At 52.0% G+C, this 25,866-nt stretch overlaps 2 protein-coding genes across 5 annotated transcripts in view; one reads left to right on the forward strand and one right to left on the reverse strand.

The window, feature by feature from the left end:
* Positions 1-4,112, reverse strand: part of ULK3 (unc-51 like kinase 3) — a 41,004-nt gene extending 36,892 nt beyond the window's left edge. The window contains exons 1-2 of one of the 3 annotated variants that reach the window (XM_078612493.1): positions 4,015-4,112; positions 3,002-3,688 (exon numbers count right to left, since the gene is read on the reverse strand). The gene's annotated coding sequence lies outside the window, so the exon portion shown is untranslated. The other 2 variants (XM_078612492.1, XM_078612491.1) reach the window with 2 other exon arrangements.
* LOC144731446 (monocarboxylate transporter 2-like) overlaps positions 1-25,866 on the forward strand; it is a 40,864-nt gene that overhangs the window by 8,446 nt on the left and 6,552 nt on the right. For both annotated transcript variants that reach the window (XM_078612488.1, XM_078612487.1), the window contains exons 2-5: positions 3,053-3,292; positions 17,455-17,598; positions 23,696-23,956; positions 24,806-25,339. In XM_078612488.1, coding sequence (XP_078468614.1) covers positions 3,076-3,292; positions 17,455-17,598; positions 23,696-23,956; positions 24,806-25,339 — 1,156 coding nt within the window. In that variant the 5' untranslated portion in view covers positions 3,053-3,075. The remainder of the gene's footprint in view (positions 1-3,052; positions 3,293-17,454; positions 17,599-23,695; positions 23,957-24,805; positions 25,340-25,866) is intronic.

Genomic DNA, 25,866 nt, shown 5'->3' on the forward strand with positions numbered 1-25,866 from the left:
GCATACTGTGGCTTCTCAAAAAGATCTGAGCGTGTGGGAGGGTTGGGAGATGGGTCGGGTTGACCCAGCTTCAGGTGTGATGGGAGTCCACTACTCACGCACCACCGCTCGCTGACGGAGCGATGGAATTCGCAATCCTCGTAGCCCGGAATCACCGCACCTGCTGCCAGCTTTTTTCGGTTGTCGAGTTCAAACACGTCGCAAGGGTTTGAGTGTGGTCTGGTTTGTGGGATCAGATGCGTGATGATCCAAATGGTAGTCTAATTCGGTTAATAGTTCGAATAAAAGCCTGTACAATACTAAGAGTTATTTTCTGTAGCTACACGGCCGTGAGCCTGGCCTATGTCCACTCGTTTTTAATACGCAGCAAGCTCAAAGCTCAATAACTTTCAATGTTTAGAACACTTTTTCTTTTAACAAATAACAATATTCGGAGCATTCTAAAATGTAAATATTCAGAGTACACGAGGGGCAAGAGAGCATATCACGGTTTCAAATGTAAAGTATTTATCACACCGTAAAATGCCAACCCCAGTTTTCTGATAGGAAGTGACCGCGTTCGATTGAATTAAAAAGGAGCATCTGCAACAGGATGAGAGAAGGGCCCACAGACGCGGTCTGGAAGGCTGCCACATCAGGAGTGAGAGATGGAGTCGCCACCTTTCCCCACCGAGCAAATCTGCACTCGTGTCTCCGTCGGTCTCATCAACACTGTGCAGTGTCCGGTGATAACGTTCAGCACAAAACCAGTACTGGATCTCAAATAAATTCCTGCCACCCGGACACAGATGCGAGTTTCCCAGACTGTGCGGATTTGACCCAGATTATTTTTGCCTCGTCTTGCCATCGCCTCCTGGAGTGGAGCAATTAGACAATTAGCCTCGGACCCCTCAGTGTAGTAATTACCCTGGCCACAACACGTTAACTACACAGTTAAAGACCCGGGCTTCCAAGAGGCCTGGTTAAGAGTACACGGGCACGAGATGGCCTCTCACCGCACGCCCTTGTTGCTGACAGAAATGGGTTGAGATGGAGCCTCAACCATTCCACTGAACCAAGGCAGTGAGGTGAAGAGAGAGAGAGAGGACACACGCCTGTTCTGTCAGTAGACATGGCACCCTCCGATTAGCACGGTTGGCTAACGTACGGTGAGAAAAGAAGTTCTAAATACATTAATACGAAGTGCGATTCGGTGAAAAATGTCAAAGAAAGTCAAGGTGCAGAAACCCAATTGACTCTACCCATCATCAAGAGGGCGCTGAGTCGTCAGATGTGGGAGCAACACTGTGCCGCTCGGCACCAGGTGTGCTATGCGGCAGCGACCCCGGTTAGTAGAGGGCCAAATGATCGCCTTCCTGCAGGTCAGGCTCCTCACCAGACACACAAAGTGTTGACACTCCGACTGATGCTCCTGCTGCTGTGGAGTGACTCATGCAGCCAGCTATGGCTGCAGAGTTTGTTAATACATGTTGTTGACGTCGTTTATTGTGAAAATTCGGTCACAGTTCCTGTGATCACTGTTTCATTGCTTTTATGGCTTTGTTTTGGTGAGTTTTGAAAAAAAATTCGGTTTGGCCATGTTTGTTTGTTGTAGTACAGAGTTAGACTGATGGCCTTAATCTAAGTTGTCTTGTGGTAGTTGTTGTTTGAGTTACATCCCACTTGGATTTTTGCACACAGTGTTGGTGTACGGTGCTTTTTCAGCAATATTTTGCTGTCTTTTCTTGGATTTTCTGTTTGCACATAGTCACTTTAAGATGTTTTCTTGTTCATGTTTTTGTTTGTTGCGGTTGCACCCAATTCAAGAGCCGAATGGCTCACAGGGCTATACCTAATAAATGAAACTTGAAACTTGAAACTAAGAGTCACCGGCTGCCTTCCCGTAGCCCTGTGCTCGCTCCGACCTCGGAGTCAGCTCTCACGATGCTCCCCGAATGTCTTCTCAGTCCCCGCTCTCTCTCACTCTCTATCACTCTCTCTCTCTCCCGCTCTCTCTCTACAATAAATCTGCGCGGCAATGCGGGTCGCGGACACCGCAAATTGCGAGTGGGACGGTGCGGTCTGGGTGGTGTCCCTGCCACGCGGCGTGTGCGTCCTCCCACGTGTTGCGCGTGGCTTCTGGCCGCCCCACGTCGCGCTGTGCGTGCGCGTCACGCGGTGCGGGGGTTCTCGGTTCGAACCCAGCAGGCCGCCCTGGTTATGACTGAGTATGCGTCAACCGTGAAATACTACTACGCGCCGTCTGCTTCACAATCGATGTTAAAGATTCCGTGATGTAGGCTATTGTGTCCCAGTGTCACATTCAACATTTTTCCAAATTCCAAAAATGAAAAGGCAAATTATTCCATTTGGATTACACACAGCAGCAATAATCATTTCCCCCTCCTGGCAGACTAATGTCCCGATTACAGGCGAGGCGCTGGGTCACAATATGCCCACAGGGAATGGCTGTCTCGGATGCGGGGGGGGGGGGTGCGCTTTCACCCGTGTTTCGACGAGGTGCGACGACGTAGAGCGCTCGGAGACGCCCGTGCGGCGATGCGTCGAAAACCACTCCACGCGTAACGTACGTGTGTACATATGCTGGACTTAATTTGCACTCTACGTAGCCAAGCGTGCTAATCGGAGGTGCGGAGGGAAGGGAAACAAGCTAAATATAAAAACGCAGTTCCAAAGAAATGAGTTTTCAATCTTTATGATTTAATAGTGCATAGCTCCAGTGGCTTCCTAATATCAGAAGAGCGTTCCAGACGGCCGCAGAAGAGCATCTGAGAGCGCGCGATGCTGCGACCGTCTTTGTTCAATGGCCAACAGCCAAAAGACGTTGATTTGCTGATAACTGGAGTTTGCGCGATGGTTTATGTTCCTTGACGCGATCAGCCAAGGTGGTATTGTGGTTCATGTGTGGCGAGCACTTTGTGTGTAACGAGTGCGACCTCGCAACGTGTTCGTTCGGCAAATAGAAGACAAAGCAGCTCGCAGCGCCCGTCACGACACGTGCCAGAGACTTTGTGTGACGCCAGCGTCGTGTCCCTCCCCGTGCCGCGTGCAGCTGCCGCCGCTGCCGCCGCCACAATGCCGGCGCCGGTGAACGTGAAGCTGGACTACGTCCCGCCCGACGGGGGCTGGGGCTGGGCCGTCCTCGTCGGCTCCTTCATCTCCATCGGCTTCTCGTACGCCTTCCCCAAGGCCATCACCGTCTTCTACAAGGAGATCCAGGAGGTGTTCGGCGCCTCCTACAGCGAGATCGCGTGGATCTCCTCCATCATGCTGGCCATCATGTACGCGGGCGGTGAGTCTCGCTACGCGCCGGGCGAGTGAGTCCGTTAAATGCGGCCAAGTTGCCCGTCGTCAAATTCTTGCCGTTGTCGCTGGTCTGGCGTTCGCTATGCAAGCAATGCTCGAACGTGCGGTGGCAAGCCGCCTTACGCGGCGCGAGCACGATGGGCATCGGCTGCAGTGTTGGGAGGCGGCGGTGCGATCCACGCAGATCTCGCGGCGAATTCATCACGGTCGCCCGTGGCTTAGACAAAAGGTGTAATTTGTGCACATGGACAATGGGATCCACACTTAGTGACTCCCGCATGAAATCGTACGGGAGGAAATTTCCGCTGCACACATCGGAATGTGAAGTCTCTCCACAACGTAAGCTGCATGTAAAGCGTTTTGAGGCTTTGTGCGAATTGCGCTGTGAAAGAAAACCGAGATTATTATTATTGTTGTGGGAGGAAACCACGGAGACAACCCATGCAGCACAGGGGGAGAGAAGCACACAAACTGCCGAGCCGGGAATAGAACCCTCGCTATTGTTGGTGAGTTGGCATCGTCGTCGTCGTCGTCATCGGCGTCGTCGGTGGCGGCCTGGCTCGTAGAGGGTGAGGCCGGACAAGGTGGAGCAGGGAGCCCGGCACGAGGGTCGTGGCGGGCACAGCACGTGCTGTGCCCCGTCGCCCCGGGACGCGCTGTGCCCTCCCGCGTGCTGACGCCCGCCGCACTCCGCCGTCGGGTTTCCACCTTCTCAAATTGCTGGACGCCGACACGGAGTCGCACAATTGCGTCAATCCCGATGATGCAACGGCGTCCCAAACGAGCAGCTCCGTAAATAGCGGCGCAGCACCTCCCTCCCCCCAACCCCCGCCCCCCCCCCCCGGTCCCGTTCTCCATGCCCCGCACGTGCTGCCTCGGAAGAATTTGTCCGTGACAGCCCCAGTGCAGTCGCACGTCGTGGGGACCGGTGGTGCAGCGGTTAGCGCGCTACGCCGCGCTGCGAACCCGGCGACCCAAGTTCGATTTCCGCTCACGGCCAACACCACAGTGAGGAGTATCTGCACCGGTCCTTGGCCTCCCCTTAGGTCGGCTCAGTCTCAAATGAGCACCCGGCGCGATGTGTCAACATCGATACGAGGGAGACAAAGACGGTCGGGAGTGGTGCTGGCCACCCACCCCCTCGCGTGCCGTGCCGGCCTTCGTAGGTGCTCGCTGACAGCACTTGCCCCTACAGTGTGTCGAGGCTATACGGGGGATCTTTGCAGTCACCCGTGACAGCCCCAGTACAGTCGCCGACGCCAGTGCGGTTTAAACGCTCCGCGTACTGCCAGGGTGAAATGTAAATATCCACGTTTCCTTTCTTTGTGTCAGGCGAATGTCTGACGAGAGCGCGGGGCGACGAGAGTGTGGCAACGCACGACGCTCCGCTCCGCGGTCCCCGAGAGCCCCAAAGTTGCGTCAAATGCAGCGCGCCAGCTCCAATGTTACAATCCTCGGGGTCGTGATGTGCAGCGGCGTCCTCGAACACGATAAGCGTTCTGTGAAACGCCGGGTGTCGAAATGATTGAAACGACGATTGACGTGGGTCACGCGAGGACACTCCTTTCGGCGTGGGGGGGGGGACCACGTGGCCATCCCCCCACGCAGACCCCGTGGCAAATGTTTAAAATTATCCCCCCGTCCCTGTGTGGAATTCTTCCAGGTACTACTGTACTCCAATTTCCTCCCGCAAGTAAAGCGCAGTCTTAATCACGAGATAAGGGTTGGTGGATTGGCACAAGATGGGGGGGGGGGGTTGGTGGATTTGGGGTTGTGAATCGTTATCGGCTGCTGCTATCAGCAGCGTCATTTTAATTGTCGCTATCTTCACCACCACCACCATCATCATCTTTGTCATCATTATTTTCATAACTGGCAACATTGTTTGCAACGAGCGCTAAAGCTGCCTTTGGCTTAGCGTTACCATCGGCTTTGGGCATCTCACTCCATGGGAAGAAAACAACTGGGCTCTTCACCAATGGGGATTGCACGTTCATGAGCGTTTCGCTTGAGGCTTCATGGCATTTAGGACTTGCGGCTGAACTTGCCCTACGAGTAACCGTGGCCATAACTTTGCGAGCTCACACCCAGCGCGTGGGATTTTATATTGTTTTAGGTGTGACCATAAACTTTTCGACAGCTGTATCCCTCGTACAAAAATTCATTATCATCATCATCGTCGTAAATAGGAATGGCTTTTTCCATTAGATACAAAAAAATAGGGATGTGTTTTGGACATTCCAACTCGACTCATCACCTAAAAACATACACCACCAGTGTCAACTTTTTCGCAAAAAAGGTAATTATAAAGGACATAAACGTAGAAAAATATATTTAATAAGTCATTAATTCGCACCAATTTTTTTTGTTATTCACCTCCTGAGGGAACTCGCCAAAAGATCATCCATCTGCGTGTTGGAATGACTGTCAAGGGCGTTCCTGCTCCCACTCTCGGGCACTGTCACGGGCGGATGACGCAGCATCCCCCCCACGTGGTTCTTCTTTGATCTCGCGGTGCGTGCCGCGAGTGAAGTTCAATTAACGCAGAAATTCGGTGTCTTCCCGAGTGGCGGTGTTTTTTTTTTACACACACCGCGCCAGGTACTCATTTGAGCCTGAGTCGACCTAGGGGAGGCCCAAATATTTGTCACCGATGTTGGCCGGGAGCAGGAATCGAACACGGGTCCCCGGGTTCGTAGGGCAGCGGGCTAACCGCTGCACTCCCGCTCCCCGCTTTCACAAAGATCCCCCGTGTGGCCTTACCAGACTGTTGGGGCAAGTGCTGTTAGCGAGCACCTATGAAGGCCGACACGGCACACGAGGGGGTGGGTGGCCAGCACCACGCCCGGCCGCCTTTGTCTCCCCAGTGACGATGTTTACGCACCACACCAGGTACTCATTTGAGGCTGAGTCGACCTCGGGGAGGCCCAGGGCCGTTTCAGATAATCGTCACTGGTGTTGGCCGTGAGCGGGAATCGAACGCGGGTCCCCGGGTTCATAGAGCGGTGGGCGAACCACTACACAACCGCTCCACACACACACACACTCTCGTTTTAACTCCCACACACACACAATCTCGTGTGCACTCCCACACACACACATTCGCGTGCGAGTTGCACAAGTGGGGAGGGCACTCGGCTGCTATTCGTCCGCGTTGCTGAGCGGGCTCCGCAAACACACAAGCCGTGTGAGCGGCGTCAGCGGCGGCGCTTCTCAAAGTCACGCCAAGGTCTTTTGTTCCTCCGACTGCAACGTGAGCCCCCCGCACGTGGCTACTGTAGCAGATTGATACAGTAGTGGATGCTTACGTTGCGAGGTGATGCACAAGGTTATTTGCTGCGTGCTTTTCCTTGCTACGGTCTCTTCCTCCTCCTCCTTATTGTTCTCACCAAGTTTACTTTTCCTCGAGCACCCCCAGCTGGTCTGGCCCGACCTCACCCCCCCCCCCCGGACCACTCCGTCTGGACGGCGATGAGACCCGTGGCCACGTTGCTGTCTGTCCCATCGACCGACTCGCAACACTTAAGGCGAACCTCTCCGCGCCTTCTGAATGGAACCAAGCTGCGTGGATGTCGCCAAGGATCCGGGATCCGGCCGCCGTTTGAAAAACGAGGCCGTCGGGGCGCGGATTGCCACGTGCCTCTCTCACAGTGGCCAAGGCGATGTGAAGTCGAGTTAAGAATCTAGTCGTAAAAAAAAATTCCCTTTGATCGGGCTGTAACCAAGGTGTCACCTGTAAAAACCCTGGTCCAAGACTCACCCCTTACCCCACGTGACAGACGGAACAGTGCACAGCGAACCACACGTACAATCGGTGATCAACACCGGTTGTGGGTGCTGCAGTTAGGGCCGTTAAAATAAAATAAAAATGCTGCACATTGTCCCCGAATCTCGCGCAGCAGGGAGATGAACTCGGGGTCGGCCGAGGGTTCCCGTCGCCCGAACGCACCAAACGCCTCCGCCCTCCACTCTCAAACGTCGCCGTGCCTCCACGATGCCAACTAAATGGCTACTTTCAAAAAAAAAAAGTTCATGAGCGCAACGTGATCACTCGCCCTGGTTTAAAAAAAAGAAAATCCCATACGCGTCGAGCGTTGCGTTTATTTAAAGAGGTGAAGAGATGCCTGCCTAATGTGCGAGTACCACTACCACCACGACCCAGTCATTGTTAATTGAAGCCCTTAAGTGCTCTCCGTAATCCATCGTGGAAAGTTGTTCTATCAGCACTTGGCAGACGGCCTCCACCGTCGCTAAAATAGGTTGCAGATATCGTGGGCGGGCGAGCGGCAGAGTCCACAGTCCCTGCAGCGGCGGATGTACAAAGCGCTTTGCCCACCTTTGAACCCTGGTCCCAGCTTGCGTTTGCAGCAATGCGCAGCGCCTCACCGTCTCATCCCACGCGAGATCGCAATTGGGACATTCTCTCTGGCGTGTAAAATATAAAGGAAGTCAAGAGTTGATTTCGCGTAGCCATGGTGGGAGCCCAAGGGACCGGGGGGGGGGGGGGTCACCAAACAGACAAAAGAAAGCAAATAAAATGAAGAAATAGCAATGAAGGAAACGTAAATAGTCGAATGATTAAACAATGATCTCAACTTGTAACGTGACGCAAGGAGAGAGAGCGACACGGGGACGTGAGGGGGAACCGCAGACGAGCGGGAAGGGCAGCAGTCAGGCACAAACATTGCCCAAGCTCTGCTGTCCTGTAAACATTACGGTGTTTTTTTTGGTATGAATCCAGATCAGCCGGAGAAAACCCCCGCGCGCGAGGGGGGGGGGGAAACACTCTACCCCATACAGATGGAACAGATTGGGAAGTCTGCATTTTTTGCGGCCCTGCATTTAAGGTGACATTTGCGTGACGATCCACCAACTCTCGCCTGCACAGTGCGGGATTACAACAGGCCGCGTGCACAAGCCACCTTCGAATTACGCTCGCGCGCACTTCCCAGCCCGCGGGGGTGAACTGTCGCAATCCGCTGACGCCGCCCTCCGCGGCGATTGCCGCTACGCAACGCTGCCCGTGCAGTCCTCGGCACGCACGCGACGCGCCCCAAGGTTACCTGAGGTTACCTGCCCACGGCAGCTCACCTCCCCGCCTGGAGGGTGTTGACGCCCCGCGGAGTCTGGAGCGTTGTTTTAAAAATTGCGGTTGGTAAAAAAAACAAGCGGTTTGATCCATTGCGCTTTAGACAAGAGCCCAAGGGAATGAATTCCACCTCCGATCAGCACGGTTGGCTACGTACGGCGCGAAAGAAGTTCGACGTACATACGTACTGATGGTCCATGTTTTCGTGGTGACGCAGGTCAGTCGAGCAAACGAGGCTATTCTGGTCTGTTGAGTTTTCACGTGTTTAAGCAAATAAAAGCCGACTTGAAACTTGACTTTTTTAAGGATAATCTGGGTTTCCTATTTACATGGCAAGTGTGGTTCATCGTTATCAGCCATCATCAATCCACTGCTGGACAAATGCTACCCCAGGCCATCACCGTCTCCATCACGATCCCACGATGTAATAATAACCAACACGCTCGACCCCAACACACGAGCCGGTGTAATCGCTCCGTCTCCTCGCTTGACATCCTCTCGTGGACACATTTCATCCCTCGGCTGCACACTCCGTGACGTGTTCCCTACCCAAGCCCATGTTTCTTAACACTTTTAATTCCACTATTAAAACCCACGCATGTTCTCCCATCCACGTGTTCCCCTTTCAGACTCTCTCTGCGCAATTCCAAGCCCGCATCTTTCCAGGTTTTTTTTTCACTCACTTTCTTTTTTGTCCGATCTTGTTCGGTCGATGACCAACGGTTCTTTCTGAACCGCACTTCTCAGCAGGCACTACGTGCGCACGTGCATTGAACGTCTTCCGTGTCGGCCGCACGTAGCCGGCCACGCTCATCGGAGCCACGCGTCGATTTAAAGATGTGCCCCCCCCCCCTCTGGGGCAACGCTGCTAGGTTACTTTTCGGATTTAAGTCCTCGACGCTGCTCTCATCCGCTTCTCTTGTCGTTTAGTTCACGGCGGCCGCCACCAACGCCCACCCCCCGTCTGTACTCTGCTGCGTTGCCTTCCAGTCTCGTGTCCCCCCTCCACGAGAGGTCTCCGCTCGTTGAGCCTTACTCGTCGTACGTGACCCCGTTGTTTTAATGTTTTTTTATCCCGAGCCCATCTTGGCAGACCTTCGCGCCCCTCTGTCGAGATCTTCTCACATTTCCCGCGGTTGAAGTCCCCGTTGGACGATACGTTGCCCGCTTTTAGTCGACAAATCAGAGACCGTGAATGATGATTTTGTCCGTGTATATTCCGAGCCGTTATTTCTCAAATCGAACTTTCGGAAAGTATTGCCGTATGTCTTCGCTGGGAATAACTTTGGCGAAAGCGCCGCCACCATCCGTGCGTTGGCACTCTCGTCGTGCAATCTCAGCGTGGCTCTTCTGTTTCTCTAGAGAGATGCTATTGTTTACGAATATTTTTTTGTTATCTAGGCCTCGGCTTACGAGGGCTTGGATGACTGCATCAATTTCCACCGAGATCGTAGTCTACAACGGCGAGGCGTAATGGTGTTTGATACATTTATTTATCTTTCCAGAATCTGATTCCTCGTATGTCATGTGGTCGCTGAGAGAGAAACCTTTCCTAAACCCTACCCATTCCCGTGGTTGTGTGCCCTCGAATGTGTGCATTATTCTGTTCCCATGATCTTCCTGAATGATTTCTGTACGTGAGATAAGAGGCTGATAGGCCTGTAGGTTCACGAGTCGGTTCCATCACCCTTGTCGAGTAGAATAATTATTAAGGCATCATTTAAACATCTCAATGTAGGACCACTGATATTGGGCAATTATCGGTGGCGCCAATTCTGGCTGCCTTCCCGCTTGGCTGTGCTTTCCCACGCCTCCGTGCGAAAACCGCACTCGTTATGAATCCTACAGCATGTGTGAGATGTCACCGGCATGAATGGTGCTAAGTAGAAAACATTACGATTAATAATGTCTCGAAGGCACAGCAAGCGAGCATCCCTGGGAAATGTGGCCCCACGTTAAACAGGCGATTGAGAAACGACGTGCGAACAGAAGCTGCGGACATGATTCCATGCAAACGGTTTTTGTTTGGTGTTTAAACATCGTGACACCTGTTGTATTGCCAGGAAGGGGTCAAACCTACTGCTTATACATCACCCGCTGCGATCGCAGGAAAAGGGAAAATCGAAAGCGCGCAAAAGTTCGTTTGTTGCGCGGCCGCTCTCCCGTTGCGGAGATCTCCCCCGAGATGTTGAGAACCTGCGAAGCGTGGACACGCTTCCTGGCCAGGGGAAGTCAACCCGGCCGAGACACCGCAGGAGCCCCCCCTCCCCTCCCCCCCCCACCGTGGGCTCGCTCTCCGGCAGAATTCCGTCGAGGCCTCCTGCAGTGGGCCGTGGCACCGGGGGACGAAACGTTTGTTTCTCCGCAGTCGCGGGCTTTGCCTTTGTGCGCCGTCGCAGCTGGGCGAGGCCATTTGGGTTCAAACGCCAAATTGTGAAAGGGGACCGGTGTTTGGTTGGTGTTGTTGTTGTTGGCGACTTGGCCGAGACGATCAAAGTCTCTGGCCATGGGAACATTTGAAACGTGTGTTTCAACCACAGGGCGTCGAGGGCTTCACACGCAGACCTCAGTGCTGGCCAATGAATGCCCTCACAATTTGGGTCACAGTGATGAAAATGTAATAGGATACATTTTTTTACCCTTTCCAGCAATGATACAAGGTGTAAAGATGTCCAAACACCAAATAAGACAAATTTTTTCATATCGGCATTAAAATAAATGTCCCCCTAGATAATTCGTTCGGTCACAGCTTTAAAACATCGAGGGCTCTATCGCTAAATGCCCACGGAGAAGCGTCACTCCGGTAGCCGTAGCGCTGCCCACAGATGTCGCAGACCGCAAACCTCGGGACAAATTGCTGAGTCAGAGGTTGGGTCTATAGAAAGACAAAAAACTACTGCGACTGAGACGGTCGTAAAGTTCGGAACAATACCACAAAGGGGCTTGGGAACAGCCTGGGCCACCGTGGCGCCGCGTAACCGAGTGGGGTGGTGGGGGTTGGTCAGAGCCGGCCCTAGACCTTTGGGAGCCCTAAGCAAAATTTGGTTGGAGGCCCCTTTGATGTATGATTTTTTTCACCCACGAGCTAGCAGTGACTCTAGGGGGCCCTCTGCTGGCCACGGGGCCCTTTGCAATTGCAAGGGTCGCTTAGTGGCTGGGCCGGCTCTGGGGTTGGTTGATCACACGCGAATTTGGTGACGCCCCCCCCCCACCGCTGCCCTGCGAGACGTCGCCATCTCCTGGCTTGGCGAGGGAATGGGCAGCGCAGCGAGCGGGCTAAAACTCCAGCCGCTGTCCACGTGGAGGGTACGGGGCCCACGAAGGTCTCACGTTTCCTGACGAGGGCTTCAACGGTGCCCACGCGCAGACCGCTGGCAACCCGCCGCTGGACGCGGGTTGGCCTACCTCGTGCGGGCCGTGGAAGTTGTTTGGGCCGTGCTTCACCGCGCTGGTCAACGCGGGTTGACGGAGACAGGGAGCAAAAGACGTGGAGCGTCAAAGCGCGATTGGCTACGTACGGTGTGAAAGAAGTTCAACATACATAGATCCGTCTACTGGTCGCTCATCCGAACACTCTCCAGGCTCAAACTCCGCTTAGCTTCTCAGATCTGATGAAATCTGCCGCGTCTCTGTCAAATTGGTCAGAGGCGATTTGTCCTCGCTGAGATCGAACATTTTAATGACGACGCTGACTCACCCGGGAGGATCCCGCCAAGGTTCCGTAAAAGGCTGCCACGTTGTTACGGGCAATCCGAATTCAGTGATTTGTGGGTAATTCTTCAGCACTAAGATGTTCGGCGAATGCCAGTTACAGTCACGTGGTGTGGTGTTTTGAATTAATGCAGAGAGGAGGGGGGGGGCACATGCAAACTCAAACCCATGCGCTTCTTGCTGCGAGGCACGGGTGCTACAACTGCCCTGCCACCCCCGTGACCCAAAATGAACAGCTTGAATCACATGATCATATGTAGGTCTCTTTTGTTCATTGCCACGAGAGTTGGAAACGCAGCCAGGTCGAGGATTAGCAGCTCTGACTAATCTCCCTTCCTGCAGCCTCTGGCTCACTCTGAGATTTATGGATTTTTCTTCTTGGTTTTTTCGGTAAAGTCACGTAGAAGGGAAGTAATAAAATAATAAAAATAAAACATAATAAAATGAAACAATTCTCACGACGTTTCGGCCACAACGCAAGCAGCCGTCCTCAGGTGAAGAATGAGACAATCCAAGCTAGGAGCTTACATATAAGCTGGGTTGGGGTGGGAGAAGAGCGCCTTAACAAAAAGAATGTGCATATCAAGAGGAATTTAGCATATACATGGGAAATGCGCAGGGGGCGGGGGGGCTTCAAAGTCATACCATGCCCACGCACTATGCAGGATGAAGAGCACCAAGGGGGGGTGCAGGGATTAGCATTAACAAAGGAAAGGAATGCCAATGATATGTAGCTGCAGTTACTAAACAACACCGTAGAAAACTAAAGTATAAACTACATACAAAAAACTAAAATATAAACTGCATAGCACCATCAGTATACTTACTATACTCTACAATAAGCTGAGTTACTAACAGCAAGTAATACATTACAATTCTACGTCGTAAAAGTTATATAATATGCTTCCATCTAAACTTTATTCTCTTACATCAACCGAGCATATACCGTACTATATACTGCCATAGATAAACCCAACATTAAATTATATACTGTATTGCAATAAACCACATTTCAACATAACACTATGTATTATTCTACCTACCCTAATGTGTATCAAAATGGTTTATTACGTCCTTCCAATGATTGCTAAGCCAGAATCCATCTTCTCGATTAAAATTGTCTCTGTGTTTGTATATGTGGATCGCCTCATGAACGAATCTCTCATGATAGCCAGGTGGCTTGCAGAGAACCTCTGTCTTGGAGAAGTCAATGTCATGTGAGCCCACTGAGTTGTAACAGTGATCTGCCACGGCTGAGGTGTTTGTCCTACCGTGTTTCAGGTCAGCTTTATGTTCACGGATGCGGTCCGAGACATGTCGTTTGGTTTGTCTAATGTAACTGCTACCACAGAGGCAACTTAGTTTGTAGACACCAGGGTGCTGTATGTCTGGAACCACATCTTTTACAGACGGTACCAGATCACGGATTTTATGTACTGTGTTGAATCGGACCTGGATCTTGTGTTTAATCAGGATTTTGGAGATCTTTTTTGTGACCCCAGCAATGTAAGGTAAGGTGATGGTCTTGAAAGGCTCCTCAACAGGATCCTTCTTGATGGTTGGAGAGATGGCTTTGCGGATTGTGTAGTCGGAGTAACCATTAGCCTTAAGAGCTTGGCATACGTGTTTGAGTTCACTGGAAATGTGTTCATGGTCGGATATGCATTGGGCTCTATGATATAGAGTCTTGATGAGGGAATTCTTCTGGGAGGGATGGTGGTGGGAATCCGGTTTTAGATAAGCGTCCGTATGGGTGGATTTCCTGTAGACAGAGTGGCTCATTGAACCATCAGGTCTCCTTTTGATTAGGACATCCAAAAAGGGTAGCTTGCCATCTTTTTCGACTTCCATGGTGAATCTGATGGCTGGGTGTATGGAATTGATGTGCTCAAGAAATTGGTCTAGAGCAGGTCGGCCATGTGGCCAGATGACAAAAGTGTCGTCTACGTACCTCTTCCATAAGGTCGGGCGTAGAGTGGCAGTCTGGATGGCGTCCGTCTCAAATTTCAGTAGAGAACTCTACTGACCTGGTATCGACAATCAAGGGGATTGCCCTGTCCCCAGACGACCTGCTTGTCAGTTTTGATGTGGTTTCCTTATTCACTAAGGTTCCTGTACCTGACACCATCGCAATCATTGAAGACTTGGTTCATCAGGGACTGAATGCTGGGGTACCCCCCCTGGTGAGACACTGCTTAACCAATACATACTTCACCTGGAATAAAACTTTCTACAAGCAAATTGAGGGCACCCCAATGGGCTCCCCCCTATCTCCGGTTGTAGCTAACATCTTCATGGAGAAATTTGAGACGGACGCCATCCAGACTGCCACTCTACGCCCGACCTTATGGAAGAGGTACGTAGACGACACTTTTGTCATCTGGCCACATGGCCGACCTGCTCTAGACCAATTTCTTGACCACATCAATTCCATACACCCAGCCATCAGATTCACCATGGAAGTCGAAAAAGATGGCAAGCTACCCTTTTTGGATGTCCTAATCAAAAGGAGACCTGATGGTTCAATGAGCCACTCTGTCTACAGGAAATCCACCCATACGGACGCTTATCTAAAACCGGATTCCCACCACCATCCATCCCAGAAGAATTCCCTCATCAAGACTCTATATCATAGAGCCCAATGCATATCCGACCATGAACACATTTCCAGTGAACTCAAACACGTACGCCAAGCTCTTAAGGCTAATGGTTACTCCGACTACACAATCCGCAAAGCCATCTCTCCAACCATCAAGAAGGATCCTGTTGAGGAGCCTTTCAAGACCATCACCTTAACTTACATTGCTGGGGTCACAAAAAAGATCTCCAAAATCCTGATTAAACACAAGATCCAGGTCCGATTCAACACAGTACATAAAATCCGTGATCTGGTACCGTCTGTAAAAGATGTGGTTCCAGACATACAGCACCCTGGTGTCTACAAACTAAGTTGCCTCTGTGGTAGCAGTTACATTAGACAAACCAAACGACATGTCTCGGACCGCATCCGTGAACATAAAGCTGACCTGAAACACGGTAGGACAAACACCTCAGCCGTGGCAGATCACTGTTACAACTCAGTGGGCTCACATGACATTGACTTCTCCAAGACAGAGGTTCTCGGCAAGCCACCTGGCTATCATGAGAGATTCGTTCATGAGGCGATCCACATATACAAACACAGAGACAATTTTAATCGAGAAGATGGATTCTGGCTTAGCAATCATTGGAAGGACGTAATAAACCATTTTGATACACATTAGGGTAGGTAGAATAATACATAGTGTTATGTTGAAATGTGGTTTATTGCAATACAGTATATAATTTAATGTTGGGTTTATCTATGGCAGTATATAGTACGGTATATGCTCGGTTGATGTAAGAGAATAAAGTTTAGATGGAAGCATATTATATAACTTTTACGACGTAGAATTGTAATGTATTACTTGCTGTTAGTAACTCAGATTATTGTAGAGTATAGTAAGTATACTGATGGTGCTATGCAGTTTATATTTTAGTTTTTTGTATGTAGTTTATACTTTAGTTTTCTACGGTGTTGTTTAGTAACTGCAGCTACATATCATTGGCATTCCTTTCCTTTGTTAATGCTAATCCCTGCACCCCCCCTTGGTGCTCTTCATCCTGCATAGTGCGTGGGCATGGTATGACTTTGAAGCCCCCCCGCCCCCTGCGCATTTCCCATGTATATGCTAAATTCCTCTTGATATGCACATTCTTTTTGTTAAGGCGCTCTTCTCCCACCCCCAACCCAGCTTATATGTAAGCTCCTAGCTTGGATTGTCTCATTCTTCACCTGAGGACGGCTGCTTGCGTTGTGGCCGAAACGTCGTGAGAATTGTTTCATTTTATTATGTTTTATTTTTATTATTTTATTACTTCCCTTCTACGTGACTTTACCGACAAAACCAAGAAGATGAATCCCTGCAGTCACGAAAGCTTTAAATCGAAATTTATGGATTTTGTTTTTGTACTAATGCTGATTCAACAAGAATATGTTAATAATTCATTCATGTTCATTAGTGCACTGGGGGAGGGGGTGGGTTTGGTTAATGGAGATGTCCTTTTAAAGGACAGGACCCGGCTAACCACAGACTCGGATCACCAGAGTGAGAACGTAGCAGCCGTGACTCATTAACTCCGTGGCCAAAGCACTGTGACCCACCACCAGGCCCGAATAGCATCCCCAACTACCAGCCCCTCTACGAGCATTAATGAAGTGTTTGGGTTTGGTGGTGGTACATGTTGTTCATGTCGTTTATTGTGAAATTTCGGTCACAGTTCCTATGATCACTGTTATTTTGGTGATTTCGAAAACTTTTTCGGTTTGGCCATGTTTGTTTGTTGTAGTACGGAGTTAGAATGATGGCTTTAATATAAGTTGTCTTGTGGTTGTTGTTGTTGTTTGACTTGCATCCCACTGGGATTTTTGCACACAGCGTTGGTGTACGGTGCTTTTTTCTGGAATTTTTTCTGTTTTTTTTCCTGGATTTTCAGTTTGCACATAGTCACTTTAAGATGTTTTCTTGTTCATGTTTTGTTTGTTGTGGTTGCACCCGATTCAAGAGCTGAATGGCTCACAGGGCTATACCAAATAAATGAAACTGAAACTGAAGTTCTAAAACTATTTACAATTTAGTATTTTATTTTACCAAGGTAAGGAGCTAAATAGCGCAATTTTTTCAGAAGTGATCCGTCTATCGTGAACGACAGTGGGTCGTGGCGTGGTAACCGCGCAAAAACGGTGGTAAACCGGTCAACGGCGGTTTTGCCGCACGTGTAGGAATATCCAGAGCAGCAAACGTAGCAGTGTCAGATTTCTATCTGAGAGACGGAGGGAGCTGCCACCACCATCTCGCGGCGCGGCAATTCAAACAATGGGCCAAGTTTCTTGAATCCCCCCACCGCGACCACTGTCCTCCCTGGAGTACAAATGGGTCCACCGCAGTTGATCCGCAGGTCACGTGTGCTGGTGGTGATGAGGTAAAGCGTGGGTTTGCTCATCTCGTTCGTCCGTTCCTTTCTCAGCCGGCTTGTCCTGGCGAGGGTCGTGGTGGCAAGCATGTCAGGCAGGGCGGTCCAGACCTCCCTGTCCCTTGCGACAGACTCTAGCTGTCCTTGGATGAAAATTCCCAGGCATTCCCAGGCCAGGCGAGCGACGTCGTGCCGCCAGCGTGCCCTGGGCCGGGCTCTTCGTTTGCTCATCTCTTCCTCCTCAAAATTTTACTTTCGGAACTGGTCGTTGATTTCCGACCCGGTAACATTGACTGTGGCGACGACCCCGATGGTGAGGAGTGGACATGTAACTGCCGGTGTTCTCTGGTGCACAGGCCCCATCAGCAGCATCCTGGTGAACCGGTTTGGATCGCGCCCGGTGGTGATCATCGGGGGGTTGCTCGCTGGCCTGGGGTTGATCATCTCCTCCTTCTGCACCAGCATCGTGCAGCTCTACATCTGTGTGGGCGTCATTGGAGGTCAGTCCGCGCACGCACACGCACGCGCACGCACACACGCACACGCACGCACACGCACACGCACGCACACACACACAAAGACAAAGATCCCTCGTGCAGCCTTAACAGACTGTTGGGGCAAGTGCTGTTAATGAGCACCTATGAAGGCCGGCAGGGCACACGAAGGGGTGGGTGGCCAGCACCACGCCCGACCGCCTTTGTCTCCCCAGTGGCGATGTTTACACACCGCACCAGGTACTCATTTGAGGCTGAGTCGACCGAGGGGAGGCCCAGGACCGGTTCAGATATTCGTCACTGGTGTTGGCCATGAGCGGGAATCGAACTCGGGTCGCCGGGTTCGTAGCGCAGCATGCTAACCGTTACACTACTGCTCCCCACACGCACACACACACGCACACACACACGCACACTGTGGCTGGAGTCACGGCAGAATTGTCTCGCAGTCAACTTGCCCCGGAGCAAAGTTCCTCCCTCCTCATCCCACCCGGGACCCACACAGGACCCACGCTGGGCAGTAGTTGGGGCCGTCTCGAGTGTGGCGCCGAAGATGTGGAACTCTCTCCCACCGGCCCTCAGATTGGCTCCGAGCACCGAACAGTTCATAAAACTCTGCGAGGCCTCTTTTCTTTTTAGCTTTTCCTTTAATGTGTCCTCTCATTTTAATATTTTATATGCGTCTTGATATCATAGGTAGGCCTACTTCCGTTTAATTTAATAATACATTGAATTAATTAATTGAATGGACCCCACCCCGGACCCACCACGGACCCACGGCTTTATTACGAAACTGGCAACCTTGCTTCGATTCCCCCCCTAATCCCACCCGGGAACCAACCAGGACCCACCATGGATGTCACTGCAGAGCCACTCCGGACCCACTCCAGACCCACAGCTTTCTGATGAAACTGGCGACCACGCTTCGGATCCAGGTCAATCCAACGTCAGTGCCGAACATTGTCCGAACGGTGCCCCCCCCCCCCACCTTCACCTGCACCGTGCCACGTTCGGCAGCGCGCGGCGAAGCACGGTCAAACAAACTCCCGTGGCCAGCAGGGCACGGAGGAGGGCTTCATCTGCCAGTGGATTGGCGAGGGGCCTGAGAACTTAATGATCGTTAGAAATCAAGCTGCACGTCCGTTGCGGCTCGTGCCACCCGCAGAAGGGGGCCCAGCACTGGCAGCCCATCGCGGTTGCTGCTCGCCGGCGCTGTGAGGAGGGCGAAGGCAGCGCGCGTGTGGAAACGCGCGTCCGGTGGAAAGCCTTGAAGCTCTACCACAAAACCTCACCACACTTCACCCGGAAAACGAAATGAATCTGTACATCACTGTTAAAGTTGTTTTGTTGCTAGTACAGTATTATTGATGGGTTCGTTGTGCGTAAGCTTCGTGCACCACTGCCAACGCACTCTTGATTTTGCTTTGTCATCAAATCTGAAACTCGACAATGGCATCGTCCCGTCACTGTGGAAAACAAAAGTCGAAGGTGACAAAAAATGTAGATGGCCAAAGAATCCACCGAGCCTCAAAGGTAGCAGAAATTATTGCAGACGGCAGTGGATGAAGGGGCCGAAGGCAGTGGTGTGCTAGCGATGCCAAAAAGGTCTTGCATGCGCACATTATACACTACACTATACACTACACTACATTATATACTACACTATACACGTACATTAAACACTTTACTATATATGTACATTATACACTACATTATACATTACATTGTAAACTACACTATATATTACACTATACACGTACATTGTACACTTCACTATACACTACACTATAAATGTACACTATACACTACACACGACACTATACACTACACTATACACTGCACTATACACTACACTATACACTTCACTATACACGACACTATAAATGTACACTATACACAACACACTACACTATACACTACACACTTCACTATACACTACACTATACACTACACTACTATACACTACACTATACACTTCACTATACACTACACTAAACACCACACACTACTGTCATCACGAACACTGCCCTATTCCCACACGTTACACGCGGCCTCGCGTGCAGTGACTACTCCCTGTGCTGTGTTTGCTTGGTGAACTATGACGCGGACAAACGCCGTGCGGTCATCACTCTGATTTTGTTTGACTCTTGGCCGTTCGTTTTCCCGGTCTCAAAAGAATGTTTCGAGTAAAACAGTGCAGCGGGGAGTCTGCCCGTACAGCAGAGCGCACGGTTCGGTGCGGTGCACGCGGCACTCGGGAGGGACCAGAGGATTAGGATTCAGCAGGACACATCCGTAGTAGGATGGGCAACGGCAGGAAAATAAAAGGTGTGTAGTTGTTGTTGTTGCTGTTCGGGAAAAATGGAAGGAACCGGAAAGAGAGGAAGACCTAACAGAGAAACGGCTTGATGGCGACATCGTAAGAGATCGGTGCCAGAAAGACGTGGCCACTCCAGGAGCATGTTGGCGCGAGACGGAGGAAGCGTGGAAGCAAATGACGAAAAGTGCGGTGGACACCTCTACGGGGCTATCTGCCCATGGACCGTGGTGATGATGATGAAGAGGTGCAAATGAAACGACTCCCAGGCCTGGCTGTGGGAAGCGTTAAGCAGACGCAAGTCTTGATTTGAAGCTTTCGTGACTGCAGGAATCCATACTCTCTGGCTCTTTGGGTAAAGTCACGTGGGTAGAAAAAATAATGAAAGAAAACACGGCGTTTCGATCGCAACACAAGCGTCGGGAGGGTAACAGCGGCGCAAAGTCTCGGTGCTGGGTGAGCGCAGGGAGCAGCGGGGGTGGAAGGTGGAGGAGGGAGCGCAGGCCGAGGGCTAAAGACGGGGTGGAGGGCCCGGTGTTGATCCACGTCCTGTGTGGTGGCCGAATGAAACAAGCACGCAATGCCCACACACACACCGAGCGAGCGAGAAAGACGCGCCAGGGGGCACCCTGCTGACACCACGGCACCCCCCCTCTCCCGCCCGGTGTGCCACTGGTGGGACGTGTCGCACCACTGGCACACCTTTCTGTGCCGCAGTGAGGAATGTTTTTTATTTTATTGCCGTTGACAGACGGCGGCCGTGTCGAGTTGCCTCCGTTTCGTGGTCTCGCATCGCGACAACCGGGAAGCGCTCGCGTGCTGGGAGCGTTGTGCAGGTGCTGACCCCACGTGATCTGAGAGAACAATTTGTTTGCTGCTGGTGCAGATTTTTATTGTTTTTATTTGACAAGAGCCCCGGGAAAAGGCACGAAGCGTAATAAGGGGGGCGCGGGGGCGGGGGGGATGCAGAAATTCCGCGGACCGAAGATCGAACTGAGTGCTCCTGGGTTCCGGGACGGGGAGGAGATTGGGCTCTCTGCCCCACTCACGTAGGGACTGCGGGTGGGTGCATCGTTTTTTTATGGTAAGGCTCACTGAGCTGTAGAGATTTTTTTCATAAGCGACCTGGCCACAAATGATAGCTCAAGGAAGTGGATTATCATTGTGTGGAATTTTATAGCTGCCAAATGCACGAAACGCGGGACGTCATTTCTAAAACCAGAGGACTCGGAGAAAAATTCACGCGACCGCCACGGGACGAGAGAGAGACACGCAAACGCCAATATACAGCAGCCGGCGTCACGGTCGGGATCGAACCCACGACCTCCTCCGTACCAGGCGAGGGAGTTAGCATCTCCTAGCCACCGTGATGATGATGAAAGAGAAAAAGACACGCAAACTCCACATATGCAGCAGCAGGCGTCAGGGTCGGGATCGAACCCGTGACCCTCATTGCCCCTGGCGCTGCCCCTTCCCGTCGTGCCGTCTCGCCCCAACGTTGACGGCATCCGAAGTGACGCCCGTTTTTGTGCCCTGGTCCTCAGAGAACAGGTGGGCCCTCACGCGTTCTGGTGGGCCACCGGATGAGCGGGGCCTTCAGGCTTTGCGCACCGCCAGGGCACACACAGATATCACGCCTCTCTCTCTCACATCGCGCCTCCTTTCTCAATCTCTCCCTCCACATACAATTTTTTTACACATCCCATCAGCAGCCACGGCCTTCTTGGAGCGATTTCTCTTTCGGCAGCATCGCTTCAACACAAGCGAAGTCTGTACGAGGTTCTGACATTGGGCGTCAGGCTCGCTTGACCCAGTGCTCGCGAACTGCCGGGTGGTCATAGGCCATGAGGCTCTCCGTTAGATGCGGGTCCTCCATCCGGCCCCGGACAAAGTCACAACTCAAGATGTCCCCCTGGGCCACCCCTCGGCAATCCTCTGACACTTCCACCTTCGTGAAGAAACGGCCCCTTCGTGTCCCAAATCCACCCCTCGCTTCACGCCGACGTTGAGGAATGTGGCGCAGGGCAGGGGGAGAAAAATGTGTAATTATTTCTGTCACTCTAAGTTAATGACCAAATTATTTAGCTCGGATGTGTAAATAATCAACTTAATTGCGCTTCGCTACGTGAAGCCACTGTGGCCCCATGACGGGGGGGGGGGGGGTTGTGCAGGGGGGGGGGGGGGCACGAGGGGGGGGGGGGGTGAAACATCGCAACATCTCCCCGTCTCTCGCCGTGTGGTGGGAACACGCGTGTGGTGGGAACACGCGTGTGGTGGGAACACGCGTGTGGTGGGAACACGCGTGTGCCCCACAGTAAAAAGCACCTTGATTCAATTTCCGACTCTTCGTGGAGTTTGTATGATCTCCCCCTGTTTTGCAGAGTGTGAGTAGTGATTGAGTGGAGTTTGTATGATCTCTCCCTGTTCTGCAGAGTGTGAGTAGTGAGTGAGTGGAGTTTTATGATCTCCCCCTGTTCTCAGCGCCAAACACAAAGAGCCTGCACACTGTAAACCGGTATTAGGCCAAACATCCCAATGCTGAAAAATTACCTGCAAATCACTCAACGGGGATTACACACAGCATCGCCTCCAACTAAACTGTGAAGAAACGTGGCAGCAGGAGAAGGCTGCCTGAGGGTTTCAAGAGAAGTCCCTGGTTGCTGAGTATGGGTAGATGAGACTACATGTTTAACTGTATGTGAAGTGTGGGTACGCTCGACTCTTCCAAAATGCCTGGGCAGCTTGGAGGAGTAGACCAAACAGCATATAGAGGTCCCTCTGTAAACTAAACTATTTTTATTTGACCAGGTAAGGCCCACTGAGCTATGTAGCTCTTTTTCAGAAGCGACCTGGCCACAAGTGATAGCTCAACGAAGTGGCTTATCGTCGTTTGGAAATTTCTAGCAGCCAAATACTCTCAACGCATGTTTCTAAATGTGGAGGGAAAGAAACCGGAGGACCCGGAGAAAAATCCACGCGACCACGGGGAGAGAGACAACGCAAACTCCAAATATACAGCGGGCGGCAGGGTCCGGATCGAACCCACGACCTCCTGTGTATCTAGTGAGGTAGTTAACATCTTTTAGCCACCGTGGCGAGATGTTAAGAGGGGAGGGGAGGGGTAGGCGAGGGGGCAGGTTTGTGGAGGAGCGTGAGGCAGTGGAGGGCGACGTTGTAGTCGGCCGTTCTCGATCGCACCTGAATGCATAGCTTTCCTACTTCCCTGTTATGAAACCGTTCACTCACTATTGTACAAAACTGCTCCACCCTGTCTGGTATGAATGCCGTTGTTGAAAGGCGGTGTTAATGAAGTTATTTCAGCCTTTTTACTTGTACACAATTACCAAACCAGTCTCTTGTTTTTTTTTTACATTGAACTGAGACGATGTGTGTTGTTTGATTTTGTTGATTTTGCTTTCTTCCTGCACCCAACACGGAAAGCACCAGTTCCAGCAGCGCTGGAGGCATAAAGGTAATTTCCTATAGGATTGCATGGGTTCCACTTGTGTGTGCGTGTGTGTGGGCAACGCCTTGCTCTGCTCTCCCCAAGTCACGAGAGCTCCATGGGCCTGCAAGCTCGAAGTCCGGAGCACGCATAGACAAAGATCGCCTTCAACAGACTCTTTGGGGGCAAATGCTGTTAGCGAGCACCTGTAAAGTCCAGTGCATGCGCACACACACACACACTCTCTCCTGTATCCGCAGCAGCGGCCGCGATCGTCCTGTCCTATGTTTCTCCCCGAGCCCTCTGGCCGCCCCTTCACGTGCTCCGTCTTTGCACTGCAGGTTTCGGCCTGGCTCTGAACCTGCAGCCAGCGCTCACCATCCTGGGCCGCTACTTCGATAAGCGGCGGCCGATGGCGATCGGCCTGGCAATGGCAGGCAGCCCTGTGGTGCTGAGCAGCCTGGCGCCCTTCAACCAGGTGCTGTTCGACGCGTTCGGCTGGAGGGGCAGCTTCCTCATCCTGGCGGGAATCCTCTTCAACTGCTGCCTGGCCGGATCGCTCATGAGGCCTATCGGGCCAAAGAAGGGCAGCGCCCCTGCAGGTACCGCATCAGAAAATCCCCCGTGCTCTCAAACACTGAGGTCTGTGTTCTTGGGCACGGCTCGACTCTGGCTTGGCTCTGGCTCAAGTGAGCTGGCTCAGAGCCACGCTTAACTCGAGCCGGTTCTTGATCACAGTCCCAGCCGTGCTTTGGAACAAAATGAAAAATTTGATGAAATAACATTCAATTCGAAAAGGGCAAAATATGTAACGGAACGTAATTTAATGTCTTTTGTTTTGGAATGTTCCAAAAGTGCATCCTCGTGGCAATTGGGAACATGCTGAATTGCAATAACATTCGGGAATGACTGCCCTTCACATGCTTCGACAGGCCCCAGTAGGTTCTCATACATTCTGCACATCCACTGCCAGTTGCAAAAAAACGCAGCGGTCTGGTGCCTCCACGCTCGCTGGGCCCCTCAACAGAAGCGAGACGGCTTGGGACAGCATCACTCAGCTCCCTCCATCGGGACGGCGAGACTCGGCAGCCACGCACGAGCAGGAGTCTAGCACGTTGACCGCTGCGACCCCTAGAGTCGAGGCTGTAAATCTGACGGTTGATCCTTGAGTGTGGCACAGGGCGTGGGAGGCCTTTGCCGCGCTGTGGCTCAGGGTCGCCACCTCTTCCACCGAAGACCAAACCCAGATATCTCTCTGTTGGCGTCGGCCTATTAAAACTGTGCCACATGCTGCAATCAACACAACACTGGAACTAGATTCGATTCCGGCCACCCGAACACGGATCTCAGTTCTTGGACTGTCCGGGTCAAACCCATCGGCATATTGTGAGCTTATTTATCGAGATAAAAGTGTGACATCTTAACGGATGACTCTGCCTGTAACTGCGCAGAGAGCGAGGGGTCCAAGGCGGCCGAGCCGGAGCCCGGCATTCTGGCCACCATCACCCGTCTGCTGGACCTCAGCCTCTTCCGGCACCGTGGCTTCCTCATCTACCTCGCCGGCAACGTGCTGCTCTTCTTCGGGCTCTTCGCGCCGCTCATCTTCCTGGCGCCGTACGCGAAGCACATGGGGGTGGACCAGTACTCGGCCGCCTTCCTCCTCTCCATCCTGGCGCTCGTGGACATGGTGACGCGTCCGCTCACGGGCATCCTGGGAAACCTTAAGGTGGTGCGCCCGCGCATCCAGTACCTCTTCAGCTTCTCGCTCATCTTCAACGGCTTCTGCCACCTCATGGGGCCCATGGCCACGGACTACAGCGGCCTCGTCATCTACGCCATCTTCTTCGGCATCGCGTTCGGCATGGTGAGCGCCATGCTGTTCGAGACGCTCATGGACCTGGTGGGCGCCGCCCGTTTCTCCAGCGCCGTGGGGCTCGTCACCATCATCGAGTCGTGCCCCGTGCTGCTCGGCCCGCCCATCGGAGGTGAGCCACTCGCCGGGGGACTCGCCGGCTCTCAACGCTCGCCGCTTGCCGCCCGTAGCGCGAGGGGTGATGCGGTTCGGGAATTTCGCGATGCGACGATGATCGCGACACAGTGGTCCCTCGGTTAACAGCGACATCGGTTCACGGTTTTCTGGTTAACGTTTCGCCTCCCATGATTTCGACGAACGTTAAAAATTTGAGCATAATAGAGATTTTGGGTTAAATCGTGTAAATATATAAAAGTGTCGTTAAAACTCGCCACCACCAGACACAGCCAACTAGTAAGGGTTGTCACGAAAAAAAGAACATGCCAATTCGTCACTAGTACAGCACACCGGTGTGTTGAAGAGCCAAGCCACAACATTTATAATCTGAGTACGACGTTTCGCCAGTAATAACAACTGGCTTCATCAGGTGACAGCCAGATTTGTGGAGAAGTCCACCTGTTTCGTTCCTTATATATAGGCGTAGACGTGTTGATCACCCTTCTGCGCTCTTTGAATCTCTGCAAACCTTACTAGTTGGCT

The sequence above is a fragment of the Lampetra planeri genome, chromosome 39, assembly GCF_965212315.1.
Source record: "Lampetra planeri chromosome 39, kcLamPlan1.2.h2, whole genome shotgun sequence".
Taxonomy (NCBI): Eukaryota; Metazoa; Chordata; class Hyperoartia; order Petromyzontiformes; family Petromyzontidae; genus Lampetra; species Lampetra planeri.